This window comes from Cebus imitator, unplaced genomic scaffold (genome assembly GCF_001604975.1).
Source record: "Cebus imitator isolate Cc_AM_T3 unplaced genomic scaffold, Cebus_imitator-1.0 Scaffold732, whole genome shotgun sequence".
Classification (NCBI taxonomy): Eukaryota; Metazoa; Chordata; class Mammalia; order Primates; family Cebidae; genus Cebus; species Cebus imitator.
In genome coordinates, this window is record NW_016108047.1 from 326,958 (window position 1) to 352,197 (window position 25,240).

The 25,240-nt window shown below is 47.9% G+C and overlaps 1 protein-coding gene across 1 annotated transcript in view; it reads right to left on the minus strand.

The window, feature by feature from the left end:
* Positions 1–25,240, minus strand: part of DIP2C (disco interacting protein 2 homolog C) — a 196,776-nt gene that overhangs the window by 52,582 nt on the left and 118,954 nt on the right. The window contains exons 26-34 of the mRNA XM_037735141.1: positions 23,593–23,707; positions 22,892–23,093; positions 19,452–19,561; positions 18,123–18,203; positions 13,303–13,426; positions 12,329–12,450; positions 11,283–11,394; positions 11,092–11,201; positions 7,858–7,988 (exon numbers count right to left, since the gene is read on the minus strand). Coding sequence (XP_037591069.1) covers positions 7,858–7,988; positions 11,092–11,201; positions 11,283–11,394; positions 12,329–12,450; positions 13,303–13,426; positions 18,123–18,203; positions 19,452–19,561; positions 22,892–23,093; positions 23,593–23,707 — 1,107 coding nt within the window. The remainder of the gene's footprint in view (positions 1–7,857; positions 7,989–11,091; positions 11,202–11,282; positions 11,395–12,328; positions 12,451–13,302; positions 13,427–18,122; positions 18,204–19,451; positions 19,562–22,891; positions 23,094–23,592; positions 23,708–25,240) is intronic.

The following is a 25,240-nucleotide window of genomic DNA, read 5'->3' on the forward strand; positions in this document are numbered from 1 at the left end:
ATTGTGACCCCTGCTTTTTTTGGCTTTCCATTTGCTTGATAAATCTTCCTCCATCAATTTATTTTGAGCCTATTTGTTTCTTTGCATGTGAGATGTGTCTCCAGAATACAGCACATCAATGGGTTGTGACTTTTTTTTTTTTTTTTTTTTTGAGACAGAGTCTCACTGTGTCACCAGGCTGGAGTGTAATGGCATGATCGTGGATTGCTACAACTTCCGCCTTCCAGGTTCAAGTGAGTCTCCTGCCTCAGACTCCCGAGTAGCTGGGACTACAGGCATGCACCACCACGCCCAGCTAATTTTTGTATTTTTAGTAGAGACGGGGTTTCACCATGTTGGCCAAGATGGTCTCGATCTCTTGACCTCGTGATCCACCTCAGCCTCAGAAAGTGCTGGGATTACAGGCATGAGCCACTGACCCCGGCCTTGGGTCTTGCCTATCCAATTTGCCAGTCTGTGTCTTTTAATTGGGGCATTTAGCCCATTTACATTTAAGGTTATTATTGTTATATATGAATTTTATCCTGCCATTATGATGCTAGCTGGTTATTTTGCCCGTTAGTTGATGCCATTTCTTCCTAGCATTGCTGTTCTTTACATTTGGTATGTTTTTGCAGTGGCTGGTACCAGTTGTTCCTTTACATGTTTTGTGCTTTCTTCAAGAGCACTTGTAAGGCAGGCCTGGTAGTGACAAAATCACCCAGCATTTACTTATCTGTAAAGGATTTTATTTTCTCCTTCACTTATGAAGCTTAGTTTGGGCTGAAATGAAATTCTTGTTGAAATTCTTTTCTGTAAGAATGTTAAATATTGGCTCCCACTCTCTTCTGGCTTGTAGAGTTTTCTGCTGAGAGATCCACTGTTTGTCAAATGGTTTTCACTTTGTGGGTAACCCAGCCTTTCTCTCTGGCTGCCCTTAACACTTTTTCCTTCATTTCAAGCTTGGTGAAATCTGATGATTACATGTCTTGGGGTTGTTCTTCTCGAGAAGTATCTTTGTGGTGTTCTCTGTATTTCCTGAATTTGAATGTTGGCCTGCCTTGCTAGGTTGGGGAAGTTCTCCTGGATAACATCCTGAAGAGTGTTTTCCAACCTGGTTTCATTCTCCCTGTCACTTTCAGGTACACTGATCAAATGTAGATTTGGTCTTTTCACATAATCCCATACTTCTTGGAGGCTTTTTTCATTTCTTTTCACTCCTTTTTCTCTAATCTTGCCTTCTCACTTTATTTCATTGAGTTGTTCGGCTACTGAAACTTGTGTATGGTTCACAAAGTTCTCAGGCTGTGTTTTTCAGCTCCATCAGGTCGTTTATGTTCTTCTCTGAACTGGTTATTCTAGCTGGCATTTCATCTAACCTTTTTTCAAGGTTCTTAGCTTCCTTTCATTTGGTTAGAACATGCTCCTTTACCTTGGAGAAGTTTATTACCACCCACCTTCTGAAGCCTGCTCCTGTCAATTCATCAGACTCATTCTCCATCCAGTTTTGTTCCCTTACTGGCGAAGAGTTGTGATACCTTGGAGGAGAAGAGGTATTCTGGTTTTTGGAATTTTCAGCGTTTTTGCAATGGTTTCTCTCCATCTTTGTGGATTTATCTACCTTTGGCCTGTGAAGTTAGTGACCTTTGGATGGGGTCTGAGTGGATGTACTTTCTGTTGATGTTGAAACTATTCCTATTTGTTAGTTTTCCTTCTAACAGTCAGGTCCCTCTGCTGCAGGTCTGCTGGAGTTTGCTGGAGGTCCACTCCAGACCCTGCTTGCCTGGATATCACCAGTGGAGGCTGCAGAACAGCAAAGATTGCTGCCTGTTCCTTCCTCTAGTAACTTCATCCCACAGAGGTATCTGCCAGATGCCAGCCAGAGCTCTCCTGTATGAGGTATCTGTCAGTCCCTGCTTGGACGTGTTTCCCAGTCAGGCTACACAGGGGTCAGGAAGCCACTTGAGGAGGCAGTCTGTCCATTATCAGAGTTTGAACGCTGTGCTGTGAGGTCTGCTGCCCCCTTTAGAGATGCCAAGGAGGGAAGTTTAAGTCTGCTAAAGCTGTGTCCACAACCACCCCTTCTCCCAGGTACTCTTGTCCCAAGAAGGTGGGGGCTTTATTTATAAGGCCCTGATGGTCTGCTGCCTTTTTTCAGAGATGCCCTGCCCAATGAGAAGGGAATCTAGTGAAACAGTCTGCCTGCAGCAGCCTTGCCGAGCTGTGGTGGGCCAGCCCAGTTCAAACTTCCTGGTGGCTTTGTTTACACGGTAAGGTTAAAACTGCCTACTCCAGCCTCAGCAATGGCGGACGCACCTCCCTCCATCTAGCTCCAGCATCCCAGGTCAAGCTCAGGCTGCTGTGCTGGCTGCGAGAATTTCAAGCCAATGGAGGATCTTAGCTTGCTGGTGTCCGTGAGGGTGGGACACGCCAAGTCAGACCACTTGGCTCCTTGGCTTCAGCCCCCTTTGTGATTATTTGAAAGTTTTAAGTGACACACATAATGTATGTGTCCTCATCCTAAAGCTTTCTTCTGCCATAAAGTAGAGGATTGTTTATCCGAAAATCATGAATGGGAGTGAGCAGTTCTGTCTCACTGGTGTTCCAGGCACCAATGGAGTATGAAAAAAACAAAAATAACTACCGCAGCTACCTTGGTGTCTGCCCAAATGGCCTCCCAGTTTTGTGCTGGAAACCAGGGCCCTGGAGTTGTAGGTACCAGCGGGAATATCTTGGTCTGCCGGATGTGAAGACTGTGGGAAAAGCACAGTAACTGGGCGGGAGTACAAGAAACAGTCCTAATGGCTTCCCTTGGCTGGGAGAGGGCGTTCCCCAGCCCCTTGCGCTTCCCACATGAGGCACGCCCCACTCTGCTTCAGCTCACCCTCTTTGGGCTGCACCCACTGTCCAACCAGTCCAGTAAGATGAACCAGGTACCTCAGTTGGAAATGCAGAAATCACCGCCTTTTGCATCAATCTCATTGGGAGCTGCATGCAGAGCTGTTCCTATTCAGCCATCTTGGAAACCCCCCCACCATCTTTTTAAGTATATTTTCCTCCCTAAACAACGTAGCCATCAAAATCAGAAAACCAACATTCCTTCTATCCCAGCTCAGGCCCTGTTCCAGTTTCTCCAGCTGTCCCCGATTACATACTCTGTAGCAAAAGGGTCCTGTTTGCACAGGCACGCTGCGAGCAAGTGGTTAGCTCTCAGCCTCCCTCTGCCCAGAGCGAGTTTCTGGGTGTTCCACGACTCTCACAACAGCAGGCTGTGTGAAGTAATTCTAGGCAGGTGCACTGTCCAGTCCCCTAACTTATGTGGCCGATGTTTCCACATGGGGAGATCCAGGGCAGGCATATTTGGCAGGAGTATTGTGGGAGCGACACTGCTTTCCTCATCTCGCACCACGTGCTGCAGCTTCACCATCACTGAGGTTGCTTGGACCACCTGGTTCAGGCTTTTCCACTGTGAAGCCTCTTTTCTCTAACTATTTTGTGGATGGCTACTATATAAATCCTCACTTTTCATCAAGCTTTGAATTTGTTCATCTATTTGTATCTGAATAGTCGGAAAATTTCCTATTTTACCCAAAGTGTTACAATCTGTTTCAATCTTTATTTCTTGAGACAGGGTCTTGTTCTGTCACCCAGGCTAGAGTGCCGTGGCGTGATCTCAGCTCACTGAAACCTCAACCTCCCAGGCTCAAGTGATTCTCCACCTCAGCCTCCCAAGTAGTTGGGACTGCAGGCACACACCACTACGCCTGGCTAATTTAAAAAAATTGGTTTTGGAGGCTGGGTGTGGTGGTTTATGCCTGTTATTCCTACACTTTGGGAGGCTGAGGTGGGAGGGTGGCTAGAACCCAGGAGTTCAAGACGAGCCTGGGCAACATGGCAAGACCCTATCTCTATAAAAAGTATAAAAATTAGCACTCCTGTGGTCCCAGGATAACAATGCTTTGGTGAAGGATGGGTCCATGTATGATGGTGGTCTCATGAGACTATTATGAAGCTGAAAAATTTCTACTGCCTATAGACATTGCAGCATACCACATTACTCACATTTGTGGTGATACTGGTCTAAACAAACCCATACCACCGGTCATATAAAAGCACAGGACGTACAATCACATCTTCAGTTCTGTTCATGTGACGAACCACATTTATTGACATGTATATGATACAACCTTGCGTCTTGGGAATGAAGCCTACTTGGGGATAGTAGATTAGCTTTTTGATGAGCACATACAGTTATGTACACAGCCTAATACTTAACCATGATGATAAACAACTGTGTTGTTTATGAATTTACTGTATTTTTTATTATTTTACCGCATACTACTACTTATAAAAAAGAAAGTTAATTGTAGAACACCCCTGGCAGGTCCTTCAAGAGGGTATTCCAGAAGAAGGTATTGTTATCCTTGGAGGTGACAGCTCCATGCCCATACTGACCCGAAAATGCTCCAGTGGGACAAGATGTGGAGGAGAAGGTAGTGACACTGAACACTCTGGCCCTGTGGAGGCCTAAGCAGCTGTGTGTGTGTGTGTGTGTACGTGTGTGTGTGTTGTGGAGGCCTAGGCAGCTGTGTGTGTGTGTGTGTGTGTGTGTGTGTGTGTTGTGGAGGCCTAAGCAGCTGTGTGTGTGTACGTGTGCGTGTGTGTGTGTGTTGTGGAGGCCTAGGCAGTTTTGTGTGTGTGTTGTGGAGGCTTATGCAGCTGTGTTAGGCAGCTGTGTGTGTGTGTGTATGTGTGTGTTGTGGAGGCCTACACAGCTGTGTGTGTTGTGGAGGCCTAGGCAGCTGTATGTGTGTGTATGCATACGTGCATGTGTGTGTTATGGAGGCCTAGGCTGGTGTGTGTGTGTTGTGGAGGCCTAGGCTGGTGTGTGTGTGTGTGTGTATGTGTGTGTGTGTATGTGTGTTGTGGGGGCTTAGGCTGATATGCGCATGCATGTGTATTAGTTTTTAACAAAAAGTTTAAAATGTTATTTAAAATTTAATAGATAGGAATTTATAGAGTAAGGACATAAAAAATTATTTTTGTATAGTTGTATAATGTGTGTTTTAAGCTAAGTGTTTTTATAGATGAGTCAAAAAGTTTAAAAATTAAAATGTTTATAAAGTTAAAAAGTTACAGTAAGCTAAGGCTAATTTATCATTGAAGAACTATAGGCATTTTTGATGAACTTAGTGTAGCCGAAGCATCTGGTGTTTATAGAGGCTACAGTAGTGTGCAGTAATGTCCTGGGCCCTCACATCCAGGTGCCACTTACTCACTGACCCACCCAGTGAGTTTAATCTTCTGTACCTTACTTTTACTGTACCTTTTTTGTGCTTGAATATGTCTAGACACACAGTTACTTACCATTGCATTACAATGGCCCCTGGCATTCAGTGCACTGGCACACTGCACATGACTGCAGCCTGGGTATGTCAGGCTGTCCCAGCCAGGTCTGTGTAAGCACACTCGGTGTTTGCACAACACTGAAATCACCTGAGTGGAACGCATCCCCATCACCCAATGATGCCTGACTGCACTTACTTCCAATCCACCACATGCAGCCCATCTCCCTCTATGGCTGCCCATTCCCGAAACAAGCTCTGACTCCCACAGCCCAGGCTGGGAACACCCCTGTGTGGACTCCCCTCCTCTGACCTGGGCTTGGGCACCCCGTGTGGCTGCTCCCCACCAAGACGCCCTCCCTACCCTGCTAAGCTCTTAGAGGCATACCCTGAGGACAAGGCCTCCCCAAATTTCATACCCCCAGGGTTTCTTTTGACCAGTTCTCTTTCCAGACCTGCTGAACTGCATGGGAAAGGGAAGTCATTATTATTTTAACTTCTGTATTAGTCATTGTGCATCTAGGACCCAAGTGCCCTTTTTTTTTTTTTTAAGCAAGTCCATTGGGATCTGTTTCTATAGAGGATTTTTTTTTTTAATGGAAAGATTTATGGCTATATTTATTTGTACTGTTGCAAGGGCGATCAACAAAGTACTGTGATCTTGTGACTTCTGAGTTATTAATATTTTTCATGAAAGATGCTTGTTAAAGTTCATCACAACCTGGACAATCCCTGAAAGAGTCTATTGTAATTGTTGGTTCACACCAAGAACTTACTTTCCCTGCCACAAACACCTTCTCACTGATTTTCATGGGGAGCCAGGCTTGGTGAGCCTGCAGGCAGGAGTCTTCCATCTGTTGGCTTTGGTTTTACTTGTACATTCTGCCAAATGAAATATGGTCACCCTACAAGGGCAGTCGTTCAGAACAGACTTCTGCCCTCTGGCTTCGCACGTATATCTAAGGCCATTTTGGCCCAGCTGTTGGAATAGTGTGTTCTGAGCGATTTCCCAAGGAAAAAAAAATCACTCATAATATTATTGCATTTTAGATTGAGGCAAAAATCATTAAATATTTCTTTATTCGGTTTTATCTGCTTTCTCAAAAAGCTGAATTGTCCTAATTAGAATATCAGTATTTTTCAAAAATACAAGATTACATTTTAATCCAACTTAATACTATTAAATATTAAGAATACATTCAAAATGTTTGTTTACAGACATGAGAAAAAATTCCCACTGGGTACAGTGGCTCATGAGGGCAAGGCAGGTGGATCACATGAGGTCAGGAGTTCAAGACCAGCCTGGCCAACACGGTGAAACCTCGTCTCTACTAAAAAATACAAAAATTAGCTGGGCGTCATGGCAGGCACCTGTAATCCCAGCTACTCGGGAGGCTGAGGCACGGGAATTGCTTGAACCTGGGAGACAGAGGATGCAGTGGGCTGAGATTGTGCCTGAGTGACAGAGCAAGACTTTGTCTCAAAAAAAAAAAAGAGAAAGATCCACAATAAATTTTAGGAAAATCATAACCAATTTCATACTGTAGCATCTCAGATTTATAAATACATTAACGCATATTCATAAAATAACGTGTAAAAAAGATTTATCGGTCAAGTTATATGTTTGTGTTAGCTTTAATATGCCTCATTTAAAAAAGGGGGGAGCAGGCAGAAAATACAAAGCTGCTGAAATGCTGACACATGAAGCTGGATGACAGTCACTGGTGTGTACTGCTGGACACGCTCTACACTTAAGTATGTTTAAAAATGTTAATAAATTAGAAAATGACTCTGAAAGACTATGTGCTCAAATGCTGCTAATGGATATTTATCAGTAATGCCCTTTATCAGGTGGTATGATTACTGATGGATTTATTTTCTTCTTTATATTTTCTAAAAATATATTTTCTTCTTTGTATTTTCTAAAAATTTCTACAATGATCACATATGTGTGATCAGACAAAAAAGCCAAGAAACAAACATTTGGTTTTCTGGTCCTTCATTCATCCTATAAATATCTGCTGAGCACCTGCTGTAAGCCAGGCTTCACGCCAACTGCTGGGCAGAGTGCCGCACGGCCCAGGGAACACTCAGCCCTTGTGGACTCCCCTCTGGGCTTGCCGAGCCTGGGCCCTGCAGTAACAGTTGGGGTGAAGCCCGAGGGAGGTGAGAGGCTGCAATGCCTGCTGGTCCAGCGGGAACCCAGATCAAGCACAATCATAAGGCTTTACAGGCAGAAGAGCCAAGTCCAAAGCCTGGGAGTCTTCTGATTGTCAGAAATAAAGGTCCACACAGACAACTCTCCAAAATGTTCCTCCACTGCTGCAGAAAGTGACTGTCACCCCAGGTGCTGCTCTGTACCCAAGAGCCAAATCCACCAGGAGAGAGACAGGGACAGGAGTCAGCCCCAGGCCTCCTCCAGCAGGGGTGGGGGTACAGGGCCAGTGCTGAGGCTGCCTGGCTGGATGTAAGGTCTGGAGAAGAAGGTGCATGATTTTTTTTTTTAATGTAAAGATATGGAGAGGAATCTTACCTGCAGAGGCACCAGAGGACAAATCCCAGTCCACAGTAGGGGTCCAGGCAGATGGCTACTTCTCTAGAAGGGTAAAGTTCACACTGCAGCTTAATGGAACGGCAGAAGGCACTGGTGGCTGCATGAGACATCTGCAAAACACAGGGCAGTGTTACATGAATGGGGCCTAAGACACCCGTGAGAAAACAAGGCTGCATTAAATGCATGGGACCTGACACCCAAAGGCATCTAAAATACAGTAAGGCCGCAGGAAATGTATGCTGGCCTGGCACAGCGGCCCATACCTATAATCCCAACACTTTGGGAGGCCGAGGTGGGATGATGGCTTGAGACCAGGAGTTCCAGGCTGCAGTGAGCTATGATTACCACTGCACTCCAGCCTGGACAACAGAGTGAGACCCTGTCTCTTAAATAAAATTTAAAGAACAAAACCCAAAAAACAACAAATGTATGATACCAGGCACCAAATGCCCAAAGCTGTTTTTAGGACCAGGGACAACTATAGCCAAGCTGGGGCTACGCTGTGTCTGGGGAATGTGAGTGGCCAATATTTTCACTGGAGTTCTCATTGTCAATGAATAAACCTCACTCAGAACTGCCGGTCCTCCAGGACCTAGCAATTCCACCTGTTGAAATAGTGCATTTGAACAGCAAGTCATGCAGGAAGGGGTTCTAGTGTGACTCTCTCTCCAACACACCGACCCACAAGTAGAAGGGACACCATGGCACACTCCCGCCTCCGCCAGTCAAGTCCCTGCTTCATTCATGGGTGTCTCCAGGGCTGGACAAGGCTTCTGCTGTGCAGCAGGTAGCCTGTGAGACCTGCTGGGTGGCTCACCGTCTCAATGATCAGGAAGTGACGGCTCACAGAAGTGAAAGATTTTGCTGACTGTGGCACGAGTTAGAGCCCAGGTCCTCCTACACTCATCCTTTACCATCCTCCCCCACCCTGCAGGGAGATGGTGGCCAAAATCCATTCATCCCATCATCGACCAGACAGTAAAGAGCTCTCCGCATCTTCCCCTTCCCTAATCCCTGTAACAGTCCACTACAGTCCGTGTGTAACGTAGATTAATTCGAAATACAATAAAATATATTACTAAGATTAATTTTCTCACAGAAGCTTTCTCGCCAAACAAACCTAAGAGGAAAATGGAAGTCAAAGCAGCATAGAAAATGGTTCTGATTTCTGTGGTTTTAAAACATGTCACAAGTTATCTGAAGCTAAATGTTGCCCAGAGCTAAACTGTAAAGGGACCAGCACAGAGCTATAACTGGAAATCCAGCCAAACACCTGGCTCCCATCTTTCATTCGCCACTCCAGCAAGACGTGAGAGAGCCGGGGTTGGGGGTCCTCCCACTGTGAAATGCTGCATCATTGTTGAAAGTTCTGCCCGGGACAGGGTTTCATAACTGCTTTACTATATTCATATAGTGGAATGTAGACTTTTTATACAAGGTAAGATGTAAGTAATTATTTTTAGTTTGCTTTTAAAGTAAATATTTAATGGAGAAATGAGATTGAATTTATCAAATACTCATCCAGACTCCTGCCTCCCTGGATTAAGAGCTAGTAAAACCCTGCCTCCCAAAATTACCCACCCACTCAGATCAGCAACTAGAGCAAGTCTGTCCTGAACTGCTGCTCTGTGCAAAGCACTATTTCTAGGTGAAGAATTGAGCTATTCAGCACAGCAAATACTAAAGTACTGAGAGCTTGTTATACATCACATATGGTGTTAGGTGCTGGAGATGAACAGAAGACTGAGACACGGCCCTGCCCTCTGGGTCCAGTGGGAATTCAGAGATGAGCACGTGGACAACCATGTATGATGTAAGAGAAGGGTGCTCCTATCACCCTGGCTGTGGGTCTCAGACCCACTGGGGCCTTCGCGTGACTTCAGCAGACAAACAAGAATGGACACCGGTTAAAGAAAAGCAGCCGGCTGGGTGGATCATGAGGTCAAGAGATCAAGACCATCCTGGCCAACATGGTGAAACCCTGTCTCTACTAAAAATACAAAAAAATTAGCTGGGCATGGTGGTGTGCGCCTGTAGTCCCAGCTACCTGGGAGGCTGAGGCAGGAGAACTGCTTGAACCCGGGAGGCAGAGGTTGCAGTGAGCCGAGATCGTGCCACTGCACTCCAGTCTGGCGCCTGGCGACAGAGCAAGACTGTCTCAAAAAAAAAAAAAAAAGAAAAGAAAGAAAATCAGCCAAGAAAGTTCTGATGATCTACTCTGCATGAGACACTGAGATTGCAAGTGGGTCATGAGAATGGCACAGTTGGAAGCATGAGCTTCTCTTCTGGCTGTGACAGTAGAAGGGCCACTGCTAACTTCATCCTACAGGAACTACGTCATCTTGATCTGAAAACATTTCTTTTCAAAAGCTTTTGAAAAATTATTTTACTTCACATTGTAGCTAATTTGGCATTTCACTTCAGTTCTACTAAGAGGTGGATGGAGAGAGAACTGTTGTGGGGCAGACAAAGCCAGCTCACCCATAAGACCCACAGACGGAGGCAGAGGGTGCAAAGGGCTGCGGAGTCCCCGATGGGTGCGGTTTGCACAGCAGCTCGACGAAGGTGTCGCCTGAGCTGAGAGGGTCATCACGCAGGCTGGAGTGCAGTGCCGTGATCTTGGGTCACTGCAATCTCTGCCTCCTGGGTTCAAGCAATTCTCCTGCCTCAGCTTCCCAAGTGGCTGGGACTACAGGCGCCTGCTACTATGCCCGGTTAATTTTTGTATTTTTAGTAGAGAGCGGGTTTCACCATGTTAGGCTGGTCTCGAACTCCTAACCTCAGATAATCCACCTGCTTTGGCTTCCCAAAGTGCTGGGATTACAGGCATCAGTCACTGTGCCTGGCCAATGACGACTTCTAACAGAGCCCAGGTTAAAGCACAACAAAGTGTAGTGTGCAGAGATTTATCATAGAGAACTCAGATTTGAGAACCAGCAAGAGAGAAAAACATGTGCAGTGTTCTACTGTCAGCTACGGAGACCGTGTTCACATAAAAACATATTTGGGGCATTTGGACAGAATCAGTCAGCCTGGTTAAGGACGGAAATGATCATATGTTTCGTGCTGTGAATGAAACACGTACATACGGCTCTTTCCACATCTCAGAGTCTGATTACACGAGAGGTGCTGACAGTCGGCACATGGGCTTGCCATGTCCAGCATGCTCTGAAGTGGCCTCCCATGGCCACCTCCGGCAGCTGCCCTGCTCACCTTTACGCCAGCTAGCATCCCAGTTGTGGACACGCTGAAGTCGAGATACGCAAGGGTGTCTGGGTTGCAAGGTTTGCAGATCTGGGCGGGCCGCTTCTTTGGCAAATCATCTGGAGAAGAACAGGGCCATCAACAGATCTGGCCTGAGCAAGGCCCATGAGCAAACCACCATCTCCAGCCAAAGCACTGACCTGTGTCCAGGATGAGGGGCCATGTCCTGACGTCCACAGCTGCCGCCGCCTCCCTGGACCGTAGCAGCTTACAAATGAGCTGTGTTGTCATCAGACAGGCAGAGCGACTCACCTGGCATCAGAGAATGAGAATGGAGCCAGATGAGAGCATGCTCACTACACGTGTGTCTCCTGCTCGCTAGGCACACTAAAACTATGCAGCTTTAATGGGCAGATTAGGCTCCTGAACCCTGCTGGCTCCTGCCGGTTAGCTGAGGTAGAAGAGCGCTGGGAGTCTGGTGATGGAAGAGCTGGGCCAGAGTGTGGGGCAGAGCGCAGGTCCTGAAATCTGTGCACCTGCACTTTCCCGGCCCAGCAGCATCCACAGCATCATGACCACATACAGAAAACAGCTCACTGCTCACACCATTAGCTCTGTTATACTGGAAATGTCACACATGCCCAGACACATCGTGCATACTTTGTAGCAGGAGTGGCCACTGTGGGGGGCCTCCAACACCATGGAGAAAGGGACTCAGATGGGGGCGGGACAAGGCATTCTCTGCCCCAAACTGCTTTCCCCTATAGTTCCTCCTTCAACGAGGAAAATACAGCGGAATCCTATGGAACTTCTCCAGCTGTAGACAAGGGAAAACAGATCTATACTTTCAAACAGGAGCAGGAAACTTCTAAATCCTGAGGAGAGAGCTTTTGAAAAAGCCCTTCCTCTTCCCATGGTGGGTCTGCTTAGCTAGGTTTGTGGGGAAGCCTGAGGGATGGTGGGGATACCATCTCTTGGGACCTGTTTTCTCCCAGGCATCTTCAACTTCAAGACTCTGCAGTAAGAGCTACTATCTAGCTTCTGCCTCCACACACAAGTTTAGGTCTCGCCTCTATAACCAGACCACAGGCTCCCTGCAGGCAGAGACCCTTTCCTGTCCTGATTCCAAACACACAGCAGCTCCCATAGCCACCTGCTGCCCTGGGAGATGTCAGAGTCTGCGTGCAGGCTGTGAACTCGACACTCAGCTCCAGGCAGGTGGAGACTCAGCTCCCAGGTACGTTACCTCCACAATCATCTTAACAGTAGGTAGCGTCGTCGCGATGTTCTGTGGGTGCGGGGGGCGGACGGTTATTGGCACACAGCCTGCGTACAGGCAGCCATAAAATGCTGCAATCAGGTCTATTCCTACACAGAAGAAAACCAAGCATCACTACTGATGCAGATCATGCTGCTTAGCAGCCACTGTCCCTGTCAGCATAAATGCCAGTCCTACAAGTTCAATGGGTAAACGAGCAGCAAAACTTCTCACAGGCTCCGTCATCCTGGTGGGTTTTGTCAGCTTTGGCGGGCACTGTCATTTTCCCATCCTTTCAGACTGAGATGACGAGGCAGCCTGGAGAATTTCTACATCATTTTGCTTAGGAAATACCCACCTTTGTAATTGTGAATTTAGTTAAGATTTAGGTACTATTAAGTGAACCACTTGAGGTATCTAGTAACACAAATTAGATATAAAAGTATTTGAAGGGACAGGCGCAGTGGCTCACACCTGTAATCCCAGCATTTTTTGGGAGGCCGAGGCAGATGAATTATGAGGTCAGGAGTTCGAGACCAGCCTGGCCAACATGGTGAAACCCCGTCTCTACTAAAAATACAAAAATTAGCCAGGCATTGTGGCAGGTGCCTGTAATCCCAGCTACTTGGGAGGCTGAGGCAGGAGAACTGCTTGAACCTGGAAAGTAGAGGTTGCAGTGAGTCAAGATCGCATCACTGTACTCCAGCCTGGGTGACAGGGCAAGACTCCGTCTCAAAAAAAAGTATTTGAAGGCATCAATTTATTGAAGCCTCTGACGGTAGCACATGCAGCTGGTGCCCATGAGTGGTCATCGCTAGACACAATGGGTTGGTCAGCATCCAGCTGGACATAGCACAGACTCCTGGCCATCAAACTGCCCTCTCAGGCACCAGCGGGTGTGTAAGGGAGCTCCGTGCACTGCAGTGGTCAGCGTCTCTCAGGGAAGCCCACCCTGCCTGTACCTGGCGGGTAGACCAAGGCCACGTGGTCACCGTCCTGCAGGTGGCCCCGCTCCGTCAGCATCACGGCAATCTTCTCAGCACGCTTGTGCAGCTGCACGCAGGTCAGCGAGTTCGCGATCGCACCCTGCGGGCCGATCACAGGGACAAGCGCGTAAGATTCCTTCAGTCGAGACGCTTGTGGAGAGCGCGCACGCATCATACAACTCACCGACACAAAGCGTACGTCAGTGGTTTTTAGAACATGCACAGACCTGTGCAACCAACATGGAAAGTCAATTTTAGAATGTTTTCAGTTTCCCCCAAAACCACATATCCATTAGAGGTCAACTCCATTTCCTTCCAACTAGGTAAGAAGTACAGACCAAAAAGCATCTAGATATATTTGGAGTGGCAACAAACATTTAAAAAAATGATTATGTGAATTAAAAAACAGTGGAACAACAACAACAAAAAAAACCCCTACTAATTCTGGGACTTGTGTCACTGTCATGGGCAGTAAGAATTACCACGGTGCCTGCAGGGCACACATGTTGGTAATGAAGACTGATTAAAAATGTTCATTTAGAAAGACCACATCAAAAATCAAGGAAGTCAGAAAGCAAAAAACAAAAGCAAAACAAATAATTAAAAACACCCTAAAGGAATGAAAAGAACTGTCAAACGCAATTTCATGTAGACTTTACTGTAGAAATAAATAGAAAACATATTTGTGCTGAAAATGCCTGACAAAAGAGTTAAGGAAGATGGGCTGCAAGATACGTACTAAGAAACATCCTAAGAGTGTAGGATTCATTATTTATTTATTTTTTGAGACAGGGTCTCTGTCTCCCAGGCTGAAGTGCAGCGGCATGATCACCGTTCACAGCAGCCTGGACCTGCTGGGCTCAAGCGATTCTCCTGCCTCAGCCTCCTGAGCAGCTGGGACAACAGGTGCCACCATCATGCCTGGCTCATTCTTTAAAAAAAAAAAAATTATCGCAGATATAGGGTCTGTCTATGTTGCCCAGGCTGGTCTCAAACTCCTGGCCTCAAGTGATCTTCCCACCTTGGCCTCACTATTTAAGCCAAGAAGAAAAATATGAATAAACTGCAAATTATAAGCATGCAACTAACCAAAACAAGCTTTTCCTGAGGACACACTTTACAATTTAAGTTCATGTGCGGCAGTCTCAGATGTAGAGAGACTGCTTTCTACAGCCATTTAAAAGCCACTTCTTGGTGATTGGATTCTGTCTAACAGCTGCTAACAGGGTGAGGACCGTCCCTCAAGCAGTGGGCAACTGGACTGAAGTCCATGGGGCCAGGAGGACTCCAGAGCCAAAACGTGACGGAACAACTGGGCTCAGGAATTCTTGTGTAAGTCACAGCTGCAAAGAATAATGTAAGAGTGTGGGGACAGAAAGCACTACAAGCCCGAGAAGGCTGACCGGGACTGGACATCATGATTCAGCACTCAGGCACCGGGAGAGAGGCCCCGAGGGGCTGGTGGGGAGGTGACTTTGTGGAACGAGGAGGACGCTGCATGGACGAACAGTTTCAGGGGCTATTCAGCAGCGATGCTGGGGAAAAGCATGTCAGCCTCCCTGCTCAAAGGGCCCATGTCGGAAACACGTGGGTGGGACGCGGTGTGAGTGGAAGAGAACGTCTCAGGAAGCATCAAGATGTGAGCGCCAGACCCTGACCTCTACCAAAACGTCCAGAAGATGGCCGAGGAGCAAGGACTGCAGGGAGGCTGCCCAGGTAACTGCCCCGTGGGTTTTCAGACCTGTCCCGCTGACTGTGCTTAGTTTCCTCCATGTAGGAGAGAGTTAGCTTACATTTCTCTGAATTCAACCTTCTCATCCTATGCATTTTCCTTAATTATTTTCCCCTTAGAGGACATCTAAAAAATAAGAAAACAGAAACTGATTTAAAGTAGAAGAGCCCAAGAGTAGAAGGTGGCAGAGATGGGCAAAGACAACAAGGGTTTCTGCCATGTTGGTCAGGCTGGTCTCGAACTCCTGACCTTAAGTGATCCCACCTGCCTGAGCCTCCCGAAGTGCTGAGACTGCAGGTGTGAGCCATGGCACCCGGCCTCCACCCCTTTAAATGAGCTTGTGGCTACACTGCCAGCAAAGAGTGGCCAAATCCATAATCAACAGAAACGTGCCTCCTTGATGGAAGCAGCGGCTGCGCAGCCACGCCCCAGATGAGTGACTGGTGTGCATGCTGAACAGGGACACTCAGAATATGCTGAATGGTTCCTTATTGGAATGAATTTCACCCGTTTCTTTTTGCTTTTTAAAATCTTGCTTTTAGAAAATGTGTGATTCTGTATGTTTCCATTGGACAGTGCTGAACAGGGAAGCTGATTTAGGTGGGGATTACACTATGAACGTTGTGGAAACAATGTTGCTGCCTTGGTCCGGGCCGCGCATCTCTGGGTGTACATACCAGACAGCAAAGGGGGAGATGGACACAGATGCCTGATCTGATGCTTGTAGGAAGGCAATGGCTCAAGGGTGCCTGTCTCTATGTCCAGCAAGCCTTGTAAACAGCAGGTCACACCTCCAAGGAAAAGGTATCCTCAGGCCATGCCTTCCTCACACAGTCCAACAGTAAATTACTCATGGCTTTGATCCCTACATCTGGCCCCCATCTGATTTGCAGTTGTTCCTAATAAAGCCGTTTTCAGAGAACCTGAATCATTTCTAGGAAATACCTTTTCCCAGAAGATCCAGCATCCAGCTATGCAAATAACCACCACAGGGGATCAGGGCCAGGGAGCTGTCTGTCCACATGCCAAGACCAGATGCCAAGCATAGCACCAGGGCATCACTCAGCAAACAACCAGAGGGATCTTCCCCAAATCGGGCACAGCTGGAACAATGCTATTTTCCTCCTGATGGCACAAGGCTGCCTACGAGCACACCTAAATCATTTCCGAATCTTTGCATATATGGGGGTCTGCTGCTTCCTGAGCTGCCCATCAATACCTGTAGATTATTGAACACGGATGCTCATGTAACCCACATACATGGGTGCAACGTGTCAGGCAAGGTCGGGGCAGGGCTTCAAGGAGACTCAGAGCTGAATCCGTCCCTGGGAGCTTGCGGCTTGCGAAGGGATGGCCACTTCTGTGAGGAAATTAAGGGAAGGAGAAAGCACCTTCCGCTGAAGGATCTGGGGTGCCGGAGGGAGGCTGGAGTTGGCGCCACAGATTTACGTCACCACTTTGGAGGCGACAATGGAAGTCTCTACAGTACTGCCAAGACCAAAGGGAAAGAGGAACAAGTCACAAGTAGTTTACAGGAGAAACACTACTTGGAGCAAACAAAGTCAGAGGAGAGGAGAGGGGCAGGAAACCAAGACAGCGCCCAAGGACGGTGAACCTGACCATCGGCTGGATTAGCAAAGGGGCCTCATCCATATTCACAGGCCGAGGAAGGCTCCAATGGAGAAAGAGACGAAAAGTGGAAGGTGGCATTTCAGATACAGGGACCCACAGCAACTCTGGGTCCTCAACAGCTCCAGCCCCCACGCCTGATCTGTCAGCGCAGGGCAAAGGCTCCTTCACAGCACCAGCGAACTAGGGCCAGAGAGGTAACAGAAAAAGGCCTTGCTGTTTTTAATGGCTCTTCCTGGGAAATGGTCTCGAGCAGACACAGTGAAGGACCAACTACTGGGATCAACTCAGCACACGCGGCAACGTCAAGACAATCAGTGCATCTTTGGCAGAGGAGGAGGAGAGGTTATTCCTGTGAACTAAATCACATGCAAAGAATGGCCTAACAAACTCAAATCAGAGAGTCGGGGAATAATTTCACGATGTTGCTGGCACTTTTTGTCTTCAATCCACTGCTTCAAATGGCAGGGGTGCCTAATGCACTAAGATTTCGATATTTAGTAATTCTCAACAGCCATGACTTTTTGAAGAGCTGCAAGAGCCTATACTTGTCAAGAAGACTTATATTTCTCACCTATTTTTCAAGCTTCATTTCCATGGCAAAAAAAAGTTACAAGCATATTAAGATTTTTGCATTTTTGTCGTTAATAGTATTAGCTTATTTAAGGCCTTACTCTTAAGTACTGCAATAGAACAATAATTGATGAGCTTGGTTTTCTCATGTCAAGTGTAAACAGAAACTTTAATTACAAAGTGGAAATGATTTTCATTCTTGAGTCTGCAATAAACATAACTTCTGATGTATAAAAAAATAGTTTAGGGCTGGGTGTGGTGGCTCATGCGTGTAATCCCAGCACTTTGGGAGGCCAAGGCAGGTGGATCACTCAAGGCCAGGAGCTCAACACCAGCCTGGCCAACGTGGCGAAACCCCGTCTCTACTAAGAATATAAAAATTAGCCAGACATGGTGGTGGGCACCTGTAGTCCCAGCTACTCAAAGTCTAAGGCATGAGAATCGCTTAAACCAGGGAAGTGGAGGCTGCAGTGAGCAGAGAGGGCCACTGTACTCCAGCCTGGGCAAGACAGAGAGAGACTGTCTCAAAATAAAAAAAAAAAGTAGTTTAGTAATCAAAATAAAAATGCAAATATCTCAGACTTGTAATTTCTCTCTTGTAGATATCATTAAGAAACACTGTAAATAGGGTGCTAAAATATCTGTATTCACAAACAGGTGTAAATAACTGCACAAATTGTTATGTTTAAAAGCAATCCCTAGGTAAAAAAGTCTCGTTAGTCAAAATAGCAAAAAATAAAAAGAATTAACATAAAACTGAAGTGAAAGGATTGAGTCAGAAATAAAGAAGCAGGAGCGCTCCCAGGAGCCAGGCTGGCCCCTTTGAGGCGAGCAGCCAGGGAACGACAGCTCCGGGCCTCACCCGACAGTTGAGCAGCGTGTAGAGGACGTGGTCTGGGGTGGTCTGTGCTCTCCACTGCAACACCTCCGAGAGGAACAGGAACTGGAACAGAGCACGGGTGAGGCTCAGGCTATGCGGTGTGAGGCGAGGCAACCCCGATATTAAACCCACAGAAGCTGTCCGAGTGGCTCTGGGTCTTAGAGCCACGTGCTTCTCTGACGAGAGTCAAGGACATGCATGCTGGGAAAATCTCCAACACATACAATGGCAGGACAAGCAAGTGTCCAGCTTTGTTCCTGCAGGGACTTAGATTCACGGCACCCGACTTAGAACCACAAAGCAAAGGACTGATACTGTACCAAGGTTTGAGAGGTTTTCTGAAAGTCTGCCCGAGGATGGGAACCATTTCCCTCATAGGCAGGACCAGCCTGCACAGAAATCCCTTCTCCTGGGGCTTCCAGGAGGTGCCACATGGATTTCGGTGGCTATAATGACAGAATCAGATCTATCCGGTTTTAAAAAGTGGGCTCTAACAAATTTAGGTTTCTAGAACAGCAATACCCTAATGGCATTAAGCCACACTGCAAATTACACAAACTACATGTTCCGTACCGATCTGCTTCACGGTAAAAGGGGCAGCCTTGTTTCACATCTGGGTACAGCAAAAGCCCACAGATAAGGCTTCATCCCGTTCATAAGTGATCAAGGGGTTCTGATTAACGTATTACTGGAGGTTACCAAGTTGGCAAAGTTTCACAGGGTGGATTTTGCCCCATTTCCTAATGGGGCCATACAGAATGGGATACCTTTTGGCTGGGGGAAACAGGACCTCTGGTGAACCTGAGCATTCTCAAGGCAGAACAGTTCTAATGGGGACTGGTAGACACACACAAAACCCTGTGCAAAGGCTGGGCCTCAGGAGGTTCTCCCACAGCTTCTAATGCCACTGTCAGGAGGCCTACCCCCCAAACCTGGGTTTTGAACTGCCTCTTAGAGTCCAAAGAGCCCAGGACAGAAGGCTTGCTGCAAGCTGCTGTGGGGCAGAGTGAGCTTTGGATCTGGGCTGGTGGGAAATTAGAAATGAGTAGTTAGGGGAACACAGTGCAGGACAAGCATGGCCAGACATTTGCCTCAGTCCTGCAGGTTGTGGGATCAGACACCCCTCACCAATTTCTGCATCGATGTGAAATTTTCTGAAACTTTATATCTCCTAATAAAGATGTTTTTCTTATGAAATTATATGGTCTCTTGTAGGAGAGGACAGGTACAATAAAGGCAAGATGGCAGTGGAGGTCTAACCGCCAGAGCAGGAAAGTCGGGGATGGTCGCTGTGGGGACCTGGGCGCCTACCTTCCGGGCCTGGTCGTTGTCTTCTATCTGACCCAGGTCTCTGCCACTAGCCTGGGCAATTCTCTTCCCAGAGACCAGGTTCCCCACCATCACAGAGGCAGGGCCGATTTCTGGAAAGAAACAGAGGCACAGCCATTAGAAAACAAGAGAGAAATTCCTTAAGACTTTGGTAGAGACCTACCAAGGCAGGGAGAGAGGAAGGGAGAAGGAGAATGGGGGAATGCGGGGGGGAGGGAGAGTTAAAGAATATATACTGAAAGAATTGCATGTAAAATAACGATGACATTATCAATTTGTGCCTAATCCTTGGTTTGAAGGCTACTATTAAGTCAAATTCTTAAACTCCCAATAATGGTCAAGTACCAGATTTATGAACCAGGCCACATGCTGCATTAGTCACCATGCATGAAGAGCTATGGCTAAGCAGACTGTTCATTGCCTTGTCAAAAGCACACGTGTCCAGATGCAGTTGACGGGGAGGTGGCACAGAACAAGACTTAGGATGGGCCTGTCATTGTGACAACCGCCACCGAGTCCCTTCACGGACATGGTGGCACCAGGACCAGGCAGTCAAGGCCTGACGTCCTCTGTCCAGCCCAGGGAGAGCAGGGCCGCCAGGTCTCTACAGATGCACAACCATCCTTTTCAAATTCGGGTGCCGTAAACAATTCCACTTATCACAGCTTGCAGGAGAAGGGAGGGCACTTCAGCAGGAGTGAAATCCAGAGAACAGTCCGTGAGCAGATGTCTGGGCTTCTGCCTGCCGGTGCTTGGGTTCTGCGCGACTTGTAGGAGCCTCACGGTAAGATGCCTTCTACACTCAGTAAATCGTGTTTGAATTTTCACATCGTAGTTGTGAACAGACTGTTAATTCTCATGGAAGAGGAATAGCCTTTTCACATTTAGCAAAATAATTTGGTCAGGTGCTGCATGCTAGAAGGGAGTGAGCTGCTCTGTGGTGGGAACAATGACTCCCGTGCGATTTCCAACACCTGGGAGCACCCTCATTCACCTGCCATGCATCTTCTGTCTTTACCAGATACAAACATCTTCTGAATGAAGCATCTTTAACAAAAAATTTTTTGAGACAGTCTCACTATGTCGCTCATGCTGGTCTCGAAGTCCTGAGCTCCAGTTATTCTCCCACCCCGGCCTCCTGCATTGCTGGGACCACAGGTGTGAGCCACTGCACCTGGCTGGTGAAGCTCTTAGCCTTCCCCTTGGTGACTGATGCTGGGCCAGATGAGATGGCTCTTCTAAGAAGCCAACTTGGAAACTGGCCTAAACGGGTTCCAAGGCTTCCCACAGTGTTGTTAAGAATTCAGACTGGGGTAGGGGAAGCGAGCTTTTGAGGAGGGATCAGGCTTTGGCAGAGCCTTATTTCATCCTCCTCCATCACGTCTTCCCTTATCTCCACGTGCACCCTCTGGACCCGGGTTTGGGACCTTGAATGCCTCCCCGCACAGACTTGGGGACTCAGTTTTCCCGACTGCTCCTGGGAGGCAGAGGCCTTCCAGTGCACCTCACTCTCAAAGCCTGTTCTTAGCAGCAGGTGATGGTCTCCCCTGTTGAAGAGAGGTGAGTGTGCCCGAAATACTCCCTGGGTGTATCACTCTCTCGCCCTTTAAGATAGAGTTGAGAGATATCCCAAAACATGTATCTTTGACACTCACGTCTCTTCTCTCTTCTGCTCCCATTTATGGATTCACCCATCTGCAAGTCAGCAGCCACAACGCTGGTGTTATCAAATGCCTACCATACAATGTGTGGCAAATTCACTCAGGGCACAGGGCAGGAGTTTTATCTCCAAAACAGCAACAAGACACACAGAATCCCAGATGGGAGGCGAGGCCAGCCCTTCCCAGGAGCCGGGGCTCTGGCCATTCCTCAGTGACCCCTATCCCCCATGCTGGGGCAATATTCCCAGGGGCGTTTAAAACTGTGGAATTGCAGCTAGATTTGTAACGCTAATATTTTTGCTAGCTCAGCTGATGAGTTCACGGTCTTTTAATACTTTTGTGCTCAAATAAGATCATCTCAGCATACACAGTGCCATTAACTGAGTAAACATGAATTCATCCAGCAAGAAAGGCAATTTGGTTGTCAACAGTCCTTCTTGGTTTCCAGCATCTCAGAACACTTCACTCAAAAATGGCCTCAAGGAGTGTTTGCTTTGGCTTCCAATAACCTTGCCACTTACTTGTCAGGGTCATTTTAAATGTTTATTCCAGAGGGGGCACAGCCCAATTCCCTCCGTGTGGTTCGGAAGCTGAGGCCCCAGGGGATGTCCTCTGTGCGGCCCCAACTCCTGCCCCTTGGTGGAAGGGCTTTGTATCAGGCCCTTGGCAGAGACAGACACGTCTAGGGGTAACTCAAGGGGCTCAGCTCCCGACCTCACTCGAAGCTGCTGGCTGTGTCTCCCGCCTGGGATTTCCTCGCCGGCTCTGTCTCCTGCCCGGGTTTTCCTGACCTCGCTGGAGGCTGCTGGCTCTGTCCCCTGCCCGGGTTTTCCTGACCTCAGCGTGAGGCTGCTGGCCGCTCTCTCCTGCCTGGGTTTTCCCAGTCGCTGGGCTTCTTGACATTTGGCTCAGATGAGCCAAGCCCTGTAGCTATGGAGTCATTACAGCATTGTACGTGCACACGATTCTCCCTACCATAAACACCTGTCTGAACCCTGTCTCCAGGAGCTACTGAACTGCCAGGCTTCCCACCTGGGAGCAAAGGTCACTGGGGTCACTGGGTCAAGAGTGTCTGACAATGAATCAGACGGTGGGGAGAGGGAATCAGATCACTTCAGAGTTTACAATACACGACAGAAACAACGGCCAAGGGAGAGCAACCGCATCTGCGTCCTTCACAAGGCTGTTTACGTCCTGCAACGGCAGACGGGGGAGGTGCTTCCCGCCCTCCCGGGGGCCTCAGACGCGGGAGGCGCTTCCCGCCCTCCCAGGTCACCCTCTAAGGACGATGCCCTGTGATTTCAGTGGCTCCTAACAGAAGGCCATGCACCCACAGAATTTAGCGAAAAGGACACTGTCACCTGCAACTCCACATTCACTGTCGCAATCATAAAAACCAGGGACCGCGAGAACAACGGTGTGAACAAAAAAGAAATGGAGGAAGAATATTTAAGGAAATCTCCAACATAAGAAAAAAATTAAAAATAAGTAGGTCAGAAATGAAAGAGCAACACTAAATGTGAACCCCATACGCTTAGAAAGGAGAGCACCACGCCAGTAAGTTCCGTGCTGATGACCGCACAAAACACCCCTGATTCCAGAGGACGAAAGCACGGCATTTACAGCCAGGAGACCAGAAACCAAATGCTCTCCCTATTCTATTCTTGGGGTAACCACTCTTTCCCCACAAGCATGAGCTTCCGGCAGGCAGCTCTGGGTGAACTCCCGCACCTCACAAAACCGCCCACGTGCCGCACATACCTGGCTGCTTCTGTCGAGGCTTAGGCAGGTTTGTGACGCAGGTGTGGGGACACATTAGGACGTTGCAGGGGTGCAGAGAGCCCTCCAGAAAAAGCTGTTTTGTTTCTGACAAATGGATGCCACCAAGCGGGGTTTTGGGCAGGGTGTTTGCTGGTACCAAGGCCAGGCAATAAACTCCAACCTGATGTATACTGTCAATTGCCTAGAAAGTTAGGAAAGAAATCATATAATAGGAAGCATAAACAGAAACACTCATTATATATTTATATTATACAAAATATGATCCACAATACATAGAAGTCTGTGCAGTATAAGCACTGTTCCCAGTATAAAAACGCCAAGGAAAGAGAAAGGGTTTTCTTACTAAACTCACCAAAACTAAGTAATTTTACCCAGGGCTTGGGGAAGACCACAAACAGTCAAAAAGGAACTTTGGAGGCAAGATAACATGTTTTCAAGATCAAACAGAAAGCTTACTTTGACCTCCCCAAGGTGACCGGTAGGAACCAGCTGTGCAAACTCCCGGTCCCTACACCCTCGATCTGCTCAGCTAGTTTCTGGACACTTGATGTAACTCCTGATTAAACGAACGGAAGGGAAAAGGACCACCCCATGGGCAAGGCCACAGCTGGTCAGGTCATGATCTGAATGAAGTAGGGAGGCCAGAAACAAGACAAGAGAGGACCAGCATGGAGGGTGACCTGCAGCACGCGGCTCATCCACTGGAAGCTGTCCTCCTCCGTGGAGTCGGGCCTCTGCTCGGCCACGATCACGATCCTCTCGTCGTGCAGCACGGTCACGGAGAACACGGCTATCCTGCGGGAACACAGGAGCATGGTGAGCATGCGTCAGGGACGCCCACTCAGCCTTCCCTCTGCAATCAGGGGCTCCATAACCGTCACTAGTGAGTGACACATCTCAGGAGCCCACAGCACCAACTATAATTCCAAAACAGCAGCTGTGCTTCCGAATATCCCCACTCGTCATTCCAGGAAGAGCTGTGGGAGGCGCCCAGGGATGTCGCAGAGCCAAAGTCACCCTGATCCCCATGAGGCCGCGCACAGCACCCGTGGGCCCTGCTGACAAGGTTACACCTCTCAGTATGAAGAGTGAGTGTGCAATGATCAGACCTGTTGAAATTTAGACAGCCACACCCTTCACATCTCGAGTTGGCGCCTGTGGAGTTAATGGTCTCCAAATCATTAGAAATTTCCTGTTTTGAAACTAGTGATTTTCTGCTAAGCGTACGTGCCTTACACAGCACAGCGCAGTCACCTCTAGTAAACTCTTTTTTACAAAGAAACTGTAGCTTTAAAGATAATTAAAAGGCGGCAAGTCTACTTCCCGCTCCCATCAGCTTCCAAACTGAAGTAAGACTCTCAAATACTTTATGACTTCCTCCAGATTGGCGAAAACTCCAGAACCAGGGCAACTTGTTTCATCACAGAGCCTCCCCTGTGCACCTGGCAAGGCAGGGAAGAGGAAAACTGTGGGAGAGCGGGGAAGTGTGCGACAAGCATCCGTACTCTCATGCGAGTCTGTGGGTGACGGGCGTCCACACTGTCACGTGAGTCTGTGGGTGATGGGCATGTGTGCTCTCAGGTAAGTCTGTGGGTGATGGGTGTCCGCACTCTCATGTGGGTCTGTGGGTGATCAGCAACTGTGCTCTCAGGTAAGTCTGTGGGTGACAAGCGTCCACGCTCCCATGTGAGTCTGTGGGTGTTGAGCATCTGCATTCTCAGGTAAGTCTGTGGGTGACGAGCGTCCACACTCTCACGCAAGTATGTGGGTGACGAGCGACTGTACTCTCAGGTAGGTCTGTGGGTGACGAGCGTCCACGCTCCCATGTGAGTCTGTGGGTGTTGAGCATCTGCGTTCTCAGGTTAAGTCTGTGGGTGACGAGCATCCACACTCCCACGTGAGTCTGTGGGTGTTGAGCATCTGCGTTCTCAGGTAAGTCTGTGGGTGACGAGCATCCACACTCCCATGTGAGTCTGTGGGTGTTGAGCATCTGTGTTCTCAGGTAAGTCTGTGGGTGACGAGCGTCCACTCTCTCACAAGAGTTTGTGGGTGATGAGAATCTGCACTCTCACGCGAGTCTGTGGGTGATGGGTGTCCGCACTCCCATGTGAGTCTGTGGGTGACGAGCGACTGCGCTCTCAGGTAAGTCTGTGACTCAGCGTCATCCTTGGGTCTTTCCAACCCGCTCCACAATGAATATCTGGATCTTTAATTTGTGCTGTTATTTATCAGAAATAAGTTTTCAAAAGCATAGTTCTATTATACTTAGAGGAGAAGTGAAACGGAAATATGTTTATGGGGCTCGGAATTTCTATAAAACCTCGGACA